Source organism: Oncorhynchus tshawytscha, linkage group LG19 (assembly GCF_018296145.1).
Source record: "Oncorhynchus tshawytscha isolate Ot180627B linkage group LG19, Otsh_v2.0, whole genome shotgun sequence".
In the NCBI taxonomy this organism is placed as follows: Eukaryota; Metazoa; Chordata; class Actinopteri; order Salmoniformes; family Salmonidae; genus Oncorhynchus; species Oncorhynchus tshawytscha.
In genome coordinates this window covers 48,027,308-48,039,743 of record NC_056447.1, presented here as the reverse complement: position 1 = coordinate 48,039,743, position 12,436 = coordinate 48,027,308, and the positions used below count along the sequence as shown (strand labels likewise).

Genomic DNA, 12,436 nt, shown 5'->3' with positions numbered 1-12,436 from the left:
ACAGTAGGTGGTACAATATAAAGCCCCTGTATAGTAGGTGGTACAATATAAAGCCCCAAACTGTACAGAGGTGGTACAATATAAAGCCCCTCTGTACAGTAGGTGGTACAATATAAAGCCCCTCTGTACAGTAGGTGGTACAATATAAAGCCCCTCTGTACAGTAGGTGGTACAATATAAAGCCCCTCTGTACAGTAGGTGGTACAATATAAAGCCCCTCTGTACAGTAGGTGGTACAATATAAAGCCCCTCTGTACAGTAGATAGACTGATGATTATTTTACATACACCAGATATGTGCAGTGAAATTAGTTGTTTTACAGGGTCAGGCATAGCAGTATGGCGCCCCTGGAGCAAATTAGAGTTCAGTGCCTTGCACAAGGGCACATCCACAGATTTTTCACCTTGGGTAGTCGAACCAACAACCTTTCGGGTTACTGGCCCAAACGCTCTTAACCACTAGGCTATGTGCCGCCCTAGTGGTTTGTGCTCTGATGATTTGAACTCTGGTCTCTTACCTCTTTGTATAGAGCACAGATGTGTAGAGCCGTGTTTCCAGAGGCGTTCATGACACCCATATCTGCTCCATAGAACAACAGCTGCTCCAGGTGGTGGACATGTCCATATCTACACGCCTGACACACAAACACAGAGACCATGTCAAATAATGTCCATATCTACACGCCTGACACACAAACACAGAGACCATGTCAAATAATGTCCATATCTACACGCCTGACACACAAACACAGAGACCATGTCAAATAATGTCCATATCTACACGCCTGACACACAAACACAGAGACCATGTCAAATAATGTCCATATCTACACGCCTGACACACAAACACAGAGACCATGTCAAATAATGTCCATATCTACACGCCTGACACACTAACACAGAAGACATCACAAAGACCAGGTCAAAACAAAAGAAAATGAAACAATCCATACAGTAACTTACATAAGGCAAACCCGGGACTATCATAGAAAATATGACTAACCAAACATTTAGAAAGTCATTGATTGGCAAGAGAAGTCTATTCTGGTTTGTGTTCACGTGGATGATATATAGACCAGGTATTCTCAAACTGGGGTACACATTCCCCCAGGGGTAAGTACAATACCGTCGGGGGTACGCCAAATCAAAATGGGATTCAAATTCAAATTAAATTATAATAATAATAATTTCTTTACGTTTTCAAACAGTACATTTATATTTTCCAACGGGGCTATACATTTGGGTGAGGTTTTTTTCTCGCCTGAGTAGCCTCGTTTCCCTGCCAAAAATAAAATTAAACCATCTAGTGTTCAGCGAAATTAACAACACAATGTCAAATACAGGTAGCCTAGTCAAATAATGAACATCCAGTCATATTAACCGTTACACTCTCGCGGGAAACCTTTGCGCAGTATTGCGCAGACATTTAGAAACGAAACATGACAATTTGAAAAATAAGCCACAGGAGTTTTTGAGCGAGAATAAAGACGACTTTCGAGTAGTAAGACATGTATAAAAGCAAAGGATACCATTAATAAGAAGGGGCTAGAAGCATCTTATATGGTGAGCTACCGATTGGCTAGGACAGGCAAGCCCCATACTATTGTGGAGGACTTTCTGCCGCAGATATGTCTGGGACAATTCTGGGGGAAAAGGCCAACAAAAACATTACAGACAATGTCTCCATCAAACAACACTGTTTCACGACACATCAGTTTTTATTTAACCTTTATTTATCTAGGCAAGTCAGTTAAGAACAAATTCTTATTTTCAATGACGGCCTAGGAACAGTGGGTTAACTGCCTTGTTCAGGGGCAGACCGACAGATTTTCACCTTGTCAGCTCAGAGATTCAATCTTGCAACCTTCCCGTCACTAGTCCAACGCTCTAACCACTAGGCTACCTGCCGCCCAGTGACACAGTAGGAGATGTTTTGAAACAATTACTGCTTTGCATACAAGCCAGTGAATTCTATGCATTCCAGCTGGATGAGTCATGTCTGTTATGTTAATGGGGGGTCAATTAAGGAAGACATCCTCTTCTGCAAACCACTGGAAACCAGGACAACATGAGAGGATCCTTTTAAAGTACTGGACAGCTGTGTGACATCAAATGGACTTGGTGGTCAAGATGTGCTGTTATCTATACTGATGGTGCAAAAGCCATGACAGGGTGACATAGTAGAGTGGTAACGCTCGCGCAAGCAGTTGCTCCCGACGCCACTTGGGTACACTGCAGCATCCACCGAGAGGCTCTTGCTGCCAAGGGAATGCCTGACAGCCAGAAAGACGTTTTAGACACTACAGTGAAAATGGTTAATTTTGTTAAAGCAAGGCCTCTGAACTCTCGTGTATTTCATTGTGCAATGATATGGGCAGCGACAATGTAACGCTTTTACAACATACAGAAGTGCGCTGGTTATCAAGTGGCAAAGTATTGACATATTTTTTTTTAAATTGAGAGACGAGCTTAAAGGTTTATTTACTGACCATCATTTTCACTAGTCTGACCGCTTGCATGATGACGAGTTTCTCACACTGGCCTATCTGGGTGATGTTTTTTCTCACCTGAATGATCTGAATCAAGGATTACAGGGACTCTACGCAACTATATTCAAAGTGCAGGACAAAATTTAGGCTAGGATTAAGAAATTGGAGCTCTTTTCTGTCTACATTAACAAGGAGAACACACGGGTCTTTACATCATTGTATGATTTTTTGTGTGCCAATGAACTCAAGCTTACGGACAATGTCAAATGTGATATAGCGTAGCACCTGAGTGAGCTGAGTGTGCAATTGAATTTAATCAGAAGCCACTGCCAGATTTCTGAATGGGCTTTGCTCAGAGTTTCTTGCCTTGGCAAATTGCGCTGTTAAGACACTGATGCCCTTTGCAACAACGTACCTATGTGAGAGTGGATTCTCGGCTCTCATTAGTATGAAAACTATATACAGGCACAGACTGTGTGTGGAAAATGATTTAAGACTGAGACTCTTTCCAATACAACCCAACACCACAGAGTTATGTGCATCCATTCAAGCACACCCTTCTCATTAACCTGTGGTGAGTTATTCACATTTTTTATGAACAAATTAGGTTTTATATGTCAAATTATTGAGTATTATTATTATTTGTGCCCTGGTCCTGTGACAAAAACTCGCATTCATTCCTATGTTTAAAAAATGTATGTGTGTGGCAGGCTTACAATGATGGCAAAAAACAACATTTGAGAGTGCGCTGACCCTGGTGCTAGAGGGGGTACGCAGCTGGAGGTTTGAATGTTTGAAGGGGTACGGGAATATAAAAAGTTTGGGAACTACTGAATAGACTACACACTCAGGAGCCATACACATATTCCATGCAGTGTCTTGATCTGCACACTAGATGTCAGTCAGAGTACCATCTGAGCTGAGCTTTAAAATATACTGCATCTTACTGTTGTTATGCCTCCGATGATCTAGGAAAGCTTGTTTCTCCAAGGTAAATCAAAAGGCTAACATCTATAATCAACTAGAAGATATCTTATTCAAGAGAGTCCATATAGCGATGGCTTGGGTTAAATGTGTTTTTTTTTTTTTAAAGTGTGATGGCTACTTCAACGTGGATCTCCTCTAAATCACTGAGAAGACCACATTGGTGGCAGATGAACTGATGCTCTTTGCTTTAATTAAGCAATAAGGCACGAGGAGGTGTGGTATATGGCCAATATACCACGGCTAAGGACTGTTCTTATGCACAAAGCATTGCAGAGTGCCTGGATACTGCCCTTAACAGTGGTATATTGGCCAAATACCACAAACCCCCGAGGTGCCTTTTTGCTATTATAAACTGGTTACCAATGTAATTAGAGGAGTAAAAATAAATGTTTTGTCATATGGTGGTACACGGTCTGATATACCACGGCTGTCAGCCAATCAGCATTCAGGGCTCGAACCACCCAGTTTATAATACCATTTAAAACACTGAGCCTTTGGAAAAGCCCTATATACATCCAATCAGTCAATAGTATTATAATTATTAGACACAACAGCGAAACCTGGTGTATCTCGTGCCAGCCATTCTCGTCGTGGCAGGAGACTGTGGCGCGGGCCCTCAGCAGGAGCTCACAGCAACCTGAGTCTCCTCCCACCAGGACTGTGTGGTACAGTGGCGTCAGACTTTGACTGTCCTTGTAGTCTGGGGAGGCGCCTAGTTCCAGTAGAGCCTGAGGAGAGACAGCGAGGGTAAGAGTGAGCCCTTTAGGTGTGAAATGAAGATGCCGCTAGATGCTGACCTTAGGTAAGTTTAGCATTTCCCCCACTGATGGATAAGGATAGGATTGGGGAAGGGGAAGCTGATCCTTCATATTTACGTAGGGGAAACTTCACCCGGAGAAACACTTTACTTAAAGCCTGCAGGTGTAATGGGTTATAACTCATTATAAACATGTATGAACCTATATATTGCTTTACAATATGTTATGTCTGTCTATGTAGGCCGTTTTCAACTATCACACCTGAATGTGGGGTGTTATGGGATAGATTGTTCATAACATCTAAGAGTATCAGTTGATCCCAATACTTTCTCTATCTCATCCCTTGGCCCTAACACTTCTATGTTTGCAGACCTGAAGGGTGCAGATGAAGCGCTATTGGTGGAGCTTCCACTATATTGCTTCCACCTTACAGATCTGCACACATCAAAGGGTAAGCCTGAAGGGAAGTGGTGGAGAGTGAATTGGGGCCAACTTATTATATAAGCTGTAAAAAAATAATAGAGGTGCTGGATAACCTTCAGTGTGACCTGATTCTTTGCCCTGACTGCTTTGTGGAGAGCGGTCATCCCATCTTGTGATCTGAAGTCAAGATGTGCTCCACCGTGTTTCAGTACAACGACGACCTGAGCCACATTGTCCAGGTGGGCAGCGAAGGTCAGTGGAGTTTCTACAATACAAACACACAACATGCTGTTTATTGTTATAGAGCTTTTTTTCAACAGAAACGTGCGTTTATTGTATTAACATCATCAACTATGGGTACATTTCCTGGACATAGTTTAATCCTTGTTCTGGACTGTTAAGGCCTTCTTCCGGTGAAGGAGAGGCGGACCAAAATGCAGCGTGGTTACTTCGATACATGTTTAATAAAAGATAAACACGAACACTACAAAACAATAAACGTGCTGTGAAAACCTAAACAGCCTATTCTGGTGGAAACCGGAACAACCACCCACGAAACACTCAAAAAATATGGCTGCCTAAATATGGTTCCCAATCAGAGACAACGATAAACACCTGCCTCTGATTGAGAACCACTCCAGGCAACCATAGACTTTACTAGACTACTATACTATACCACAATCCCATAACCTACAAAAACCACAAGACAAAACACACCACATAAATAACCCATGTCACACCCTGGCCTGACCAAATGAAAAAAGAAAACACAAAATACTAAGACCAGGGCGTGACATACACAGCATGTTCAATGAAGAATGGCAATCTAAATATCTTTTTAGTCCCAGACTAGGCTTTGTCCGTGAAACTCGCCCTATATACGCCCAACAGAATGAGGTGCACAAAAACATAAGAAATTGTACTGTAGCTGTAAACTTTCATCTGAGGAGAGCTGATACTCTGATTTCTCTCCTCAGTAAACTAAGACATCCATAATTGATCTGACATTGTTTACTCCTTAGCAGCAGATGCTGTATAAAACAGAACACATCACATTGAATCATTGTGTGTGTGTGTGTGTGTGTGTGTGTGTGTGTGTGTGTGTGTGTGTGTGTGTGTGTGTGTGTGTGTGTGTGTGTGTGTGTGTGCGCGTGCGCATGTGTGTGTAGCGTACCACCAGTGTCTGGGTCGTGGTAGTTGGGATCGAGGCCTTTCTCCAGCATTTTTGCTAGTTTATCCAGCTGGTGATGCTGAATGTGATCCATTAATTTCCTGTAGTTGGCCTAGGGGTAGGAGGGAGCATGTAGACAGAGGGATGGAGAAAGAGACGGACAGGTGAACATCAGAGTCATATTCACTGGTGTACAACGTAGCAAAAGAAGAAAAACTAAAATGAGCATTTCTTATTGGACAAGTTCAGATAGTCCCCTCCTGTTTCAGTCCATTTTCTTTTGTGACTAATAAACATTACCCAGTGGACTGAGAATCAGATGAGAGAGAGAGAGAGAGAGAGAGAGAGAAAAAAAACTGAAAAACATATATGCGATCAATTACAAATCTTAGAGTCAGCTATAAAAGACTACCAGAACCCACTGGATTCTCCAATTACATTGAATGAACTACAGGACAAAATTCAAACTCGCCAACACACACTCGCCTCAGCTCTGGCATCTTCCCAAATATTTGGAACCAAGGCCTGATCACCCCAGTCCACAAAAGTAGATAAAAATTTGACCCAAATAACTATTGTGGGATATGCATCAACAGCAACCTTGGGAAAATCAGCAGACTCGTACATTTTCTCAGTGAAAACAATGTACTGAGCAAATGTCAAATTGTCTTTTTGACAAATTACCATACAACAGACCACATATTTACCCTGCACATCCTAATTGACTAACAAACAAAACAAAACGAGGGCAAAGACTTCTCATTATTTGCTGGTTTCAAAAAAGCTTTTGACTCAATTTGGCATGAGGGTCAGCAATACAAATTGATGGAAAGCAGCGTTGGGGGAAAAACTTAAGACAATATAAAATCCATGTACACAAACAACAAGTGAGTGGTTAAAATTGGCAAAAAAACACACATTTCTTTCCACAGGTCCGTGGGGTGAGACAGGGATTCAGCTTAAGCTCCACCCTCTTCAACATATATAGCAACGAATTGGCGAAGGCACTAGAACAGTACTAGAATCTGAAGTCAAATGTCTACTTGCTGATGACCTTATGCTTCTGTCCCTGCCCACAGCAGCACCTAGATCTTCTGCACAGATTCTGTCAGACCTGGTCCCTGACAGTAAATCTCAGTAAGACCAAAATAATGATGTTCCAAAAAATGGGACCATTAATACAAATTCCACCTAGACACTGTTTCCCTAGAGCACACAAAAAACTAGACCTACCATGGCCTAAACATCATCTACAAGACCCTGCTAGGTAAAGTCCCCCCGTATCTCAGCTCACTGGTCACCATAGCAGCTCCCACCTGTAGCACGTGCTCCAGCAGGTATATCTCTCTGGTCACCCCCAAAACCAATTCTTCCTTTGGCCGCCTCTCCTTCCAGTTCTCTGCTGCCAATGACTGGAACGAACTACAAAAACCTCTGAAACCGGAAACACTTATCTCGCTCACTAGCTTTAAGCACCAGCTGTCAGAGCAGCTCACAGATTACTGCACCTGTACATAGCCCATCTATAATTTAGCCCAAACAACTACCTCTCCCCCTACTGTATTTATTTATTTTGCTCCTTTGCACCCCATTATTTCTATCTCTACCTTGCACATTCTTCCACTGCAAATCTACCATTCCAGTGTTTTACTTGCTATATTGTATTTACTTTGCCACCATGGCCTTTTTTTGCCTTTACCTCCCTTATCTCACCTCATTTGCTCACATTGTATATATACTTATTTTTCTACTGTATTATTGACTGTATGTTTGTTTTACTCCATGTGTAACTCTGTGTTGTTGTATGTGTCGAACTGCTTTGCTTTATCTTGGCCAGGTCGCAATTGTAAATGAGAACGTGTTCTCAACTTGCCTACCTGGTTAAATAAAGGTGAAATACAAATTTTAAAACATAAAAAAACATCAGCACCACAGGTAACTTCCACAAAGCTGTGATGATCTTAGAGACAAGGCAAGAAGGGCATTCTAACCCATAAAGAGAACATAACTTTTGACATCCCAATTAGGATCTGGCAAAAAAATAATTCAATTAGTTATAGAACCCATTGCCCTCTATGGTTGTAGGGTCTAGTGTCCACTCACCAACCAAGAATTCACAAAATGGGACAAACATCAAATTGAGAGTGCATGCAGAATTCTATAAAAACAGCCCTTGTGTACAAGGTAAAACACCAAAAAAACGCATGCAGATCAGAATAAGGATGATTCCCGATAATTATACAAATCCAGAAAATAGCAATTCAATTCTACAACCACCTAAAAAGAAGCGATTCTCAAACATTCCAACCTTCTCAAATTAGCTCAGGCCTCTATACCCACCTGCTTCAAGATGTACAACATCATCCTTGTAACCAGGAAAGGCAAAGTAACTGAACTCACTTCCGTCATAATGAAGTTCTTCCAGAGGCTAGTCAAAGATCATGTCCACTCCTCCCTCCCTCCCGACACCCTTGACCCTCTACAATTCGTCTACCGCCCTGACAGATCCACGGACGACACAATCGCCTTTGCACTGCACACTGCTCTTACCCACCTGGACAAAAGGAATGCATATGTGAGGATTCTGTTAATCGACAACAGCTCAGCCTTCAATAACATAGTTTCCTATCAGCTCATTACAAATCTCACTGCCCTGGGTCTGAACTCCTCCCTATGCAACTGGGTCCTGGACTTCCTGACGGGCCGCCCCTTAGGTGGTGAAGTTAGGCAACATTACCTCCTCGACACTGATCCTCAACACGGGGACCCCACAAGGATGCATCCTCAGTCCCCTCCTGTATTCCCTGAGTTGAGGATCAGTTCCAACTCCATCATCAGTTCGCTGATGACACAACAGTAGAAGGCCTGATCGCCAACAATGACGAGACAGCCTACAGGGAGGAGTTAGGCACTCTGACGGCGTGGTACCAGGTAAACAACCTCTCTCACAATGTTAGCAAATCAAAGGAGCTGATTGTGGACTTCAGAAGGAACCAGGCTGGACACATCCCCATCCTCGTCAATGGGGCTGCAGTTGAGACGGCCAATAATTTCAAATTCCTCGGCGGACATGTCTCAGAGAAGCTGAAATGGTCTAGCCACAAGGACACCATAGTGAAGAAGGCACGACAGCGACTCTTCAACCTCAGAATGCTGAAGAAATATGGCCTGTCCTAGAGGGCCCCTCACAGTGTTCTAAATGAGCACCATCGAGAGCATACTGTCAGGCTCTATCACGCCATGGACCACAAGGCTCTTCAGAGGGGGACACGTGCAGCCAAACGCACCATTGGGTGCACACTTCCTACAATACAGGACACCTACAACAACATGTGTCACAGGAAGTCCAAGAAGACTTGGGACCCCAGCCACCCAAGCCATGCCCTGTTCTCTCCGCTTCAGTCACTCAGATGCAGGCAGAACAGGAGCATCATGGCAAAAACTGAAAGACTGGCCAATAGTTTCTACCTTCAGACTATCAGGTTGCTGAACAGCCAGCACTAGTCAGGTACCTGCTCCCCTCTCTCCCTATGGACCCACCCCCATTGTATTTATTCATCACTGCTACAGTTAATATTATACAGTGCTATTTCTATTGTTGTTTTATATTACCATTTTCATTATTTTATTTCACTTGGTCCTGCATGTTGGAGCTCAGAGCCTGAGAGTTTCACTGTACCCTGCAATCACACCTGAAACCCTGTTCATATGAATATTAAACAATCTGAATCTGACTAAGCCCTCAACTACAGAGGGGTGAATCTGGAGAAAATTATCCTCAGCCAGCTGGTACAGTGACTCTGTTCACAAACACAAACAGACAACACAGAGACCCAAGACAGCAACACAATTAGACCCAACCAAATCATGAGAAAACAAAAACATAATTATTTGAACCATTGTAAAGAATCAACAACAAAAAACTGAGCAAACTGGAATGTTATTTGGCTCTAAGCAGAGAGTACACAGAGGCAGAATACCAGACCACTGTGACTGACCCTAAGCAGAGAGTACACAGAGGCAGAATACCAGACCACTGTGACTGACCCAAAATTAAGGAAAGCTTTGACTATGTACAGACTCAGTGTGCATGGCCTTGATATTGATAGAGGATGCCATTGGAAGACCTGGCTCTCAAGAGAAGACAAGCTATGAGAGAGAGAGAGTGAGAGAGAGACCTCCTGCCAAATGTATGTGTCACATGTGATGACGCTGGAGAGACGAAGCAGGTACTGGGAGTCAAACATTTAATAAGGAACGGACATGGAACGAGACAGGAACAGCGTCAGCATACAAGAAAACAAAGACAAAAAACAATCAATGCATCAGCAGGGAACAAAGCAGGGAAGCTGACAAATATAGGGAAGGTAATAAACAGCTGATAAGTGAGTCCAGGTGAGTCTATTTCTGAAGCGCGTGACAAGGGAAGGCAGTTGTGCGTAAATGATGGTAGGAATGCGTGATGCAGGGCAACCTGGCGCCCTCAAGCGCCAGGGGAGGGAAGAGCGGGAGCAGACGTGACAGCATGACCATATTAGAGACACATATTTTCCTCAGATTACACAGATCCACAAAGAATTTTAAAACAACCCCAAATTTGATAAACTCCCATATCTACTGGGTGAAATACCAGTGTGCCATCACAACAGCAATATTTGTGACCTGTTGCCACAAGAAAAGGGCAACCAGTGAAGAAGGAAGACCATTGTAAATACAACCCATATTTATGCTTATTTATTTTCCCCTTTGTTCTTTAACCATTTGCACATCGTTACAACACTGTATATGTACATAATATGAAATTTGTAATGTCTTTATTCATATGGAACTTCTGTGAGTAACTTCTGTGTGTAATGTTTACTGTCCATGTATATTGTGTATATCTACTTCACTTGCTTTGGCAATGTTAACACATGTTTCCCATGCCAATTGAATTGAATTGAGAATGAAAACAGAGAGTTGGAGGGAGGGATGTGTAAGTGACAGATGACTGCTGAGGCAAATGGTACCGAACCAACAGGCTCCGAGACAGCTTCTGCTCCCAAGCCATAAGTCTGCTAAATAGCCAAACTGCTAAATAGTCAATTAATGGTACCCAAACTATTTGCACTGACTCTATCTTGCACTGACCTTATACACACTCACTAGACTATATATCTAAACCATATACACACTCACTCACACACAGTACATTGACACTCCCACACAAACCCACACATATTCACATACATGTATACTACATACGCACACAAACATGCAGATCGACACAACACAAGCACAAATACATACACATTTACACACGCACACATTTACACTCATCATATGCTGCTGCTACATGGTCTTTATTTTACAACTATCTACCCTGATGCCTAATCACTTTACCATGCCTTCATGTACATACAGCGCCTTGAAAAAGGGGCTCTACAAACAGGTCAGGGACAAAGTTGTGGAGAAGTACAGATCAGGGTTGGGTTATAAAAAAACATCATCCCTATCATTAAACATCCCACAGAGCACCATTAAATCTTACATTAAAAAATGGAAAGAATATGACACCACAACAAACCTGCCAAGAGAGGGCCACCCACCAAAACTCACAGACCAGGCAAGGAGGGCATTAATCAGAGAGGCAACAAAGAGACCAAAGATAACCCTGAAGGAGCTGCAAAGCTCCACAGAGGAGATTGGAGTATCTGTCCATAAGATCACTTTAAGCCGTACATTCCACAGAGCTGGGCTTTACTGAAGTGTGGCCAGAAAAAGTCATTGTTTAGGGAAAAGAATAAGCAAACACGTTTGGTATTCGCCAAAAGGCATTTGGGAGACTCCCCAAACATATGGAAGAAGGTACTCTGGTCAGATGAGACTAAAATTGAGCTTTTTGGCCATCAAGGAAAACGCTATGTCTGGCGCAAACCCAACACCTCTCATCACCCTGAGAACCTCATCCCCACAGTGAAGCATGGTGGTGGCAGCGTTATGCTGTGGGGTTGTTTATCATCGGCAGGGACTGGTAAACTGGTCAGAATTGAAGGAATGATGGTGCTAAATACAGGGAAATTCTTGAGGGAAACCTGTATGTCTTCCAGAAATTTGAGACTGGGACTTAGGTCCACCTTCCAGCAGGACAATGACCCTAACCCTTGAGTGTTTTAACGGGAAACATTTAAATGTCTTGGAATGGCCTAGTCAAAGCCCAGACCTCAATCCAATTGAGAATTTGTGGTATGACTTAAAGATTGCTGTACACCAGCGGAACCCATCCGACTTGAAGGAGCTGGAGCAGTTTTGCCTTGAAGAATGGGCAAAAATCCCAGTGGCTAGATGTGCCAAGCTTATGGAGACATACCCCAAGAGACTTGCAGCTGTAATTGCTGCAAAAGGTGGCTCTACAAAGTGTTGAATTTAGGGGGGTGAATAGTTATGTACGCTCAAGTTTTCAGTTTTTTTGTCTTATTTTTCTTAGTTTCACAATAAAACATATTTTGCATCATCAAAGTGGTAGGCATGTGGTGTAAATCAAATGATACAAACCCCCCCAAAGTTAAATTTTAATTCCAGGATGTAAGGCAACAAAATAGGAAAAATTCCAAGGTGGGTTAAAACTTT

General features: G+C 42.7%; 1 protein-coding gene across 1 annotated transcript in view; it reads right to left on the bottom strand.

Annotated features, from left to right (window-relative positions):
* Positions 1 to 12,436, bottom strand: part of LOC112219029 (SH3 and multiple ankyrin repeat domains protein 2-like) — a 152,462-nt gene that overhangs the window by 129,814 nt on the left and 10,212 nt on the right. The window contains exons 4-7 of the mRNA XM_042301773.1: positions 5,831 to 5,939; positions 4,770 to 4,921; positions 4,036 to 4,203; positions 518 to 634 (exon numbers count right to left, since the gene is read on the bottom strand). Coding sequence (XP_042157707.1) covers positions 518 to 634; positions 4,036 to 4,203; positions 4,770 to 4,921; positions 5,831 to 5,939 — 546 coding nt within the window. The remainder of the gene's footprint in view (positions 1 to 517; positions 635 to 4,035; positions 4,204 to 4,769; positions 4,922 to 5,830; positions 5,940 to 12,436) is intronic.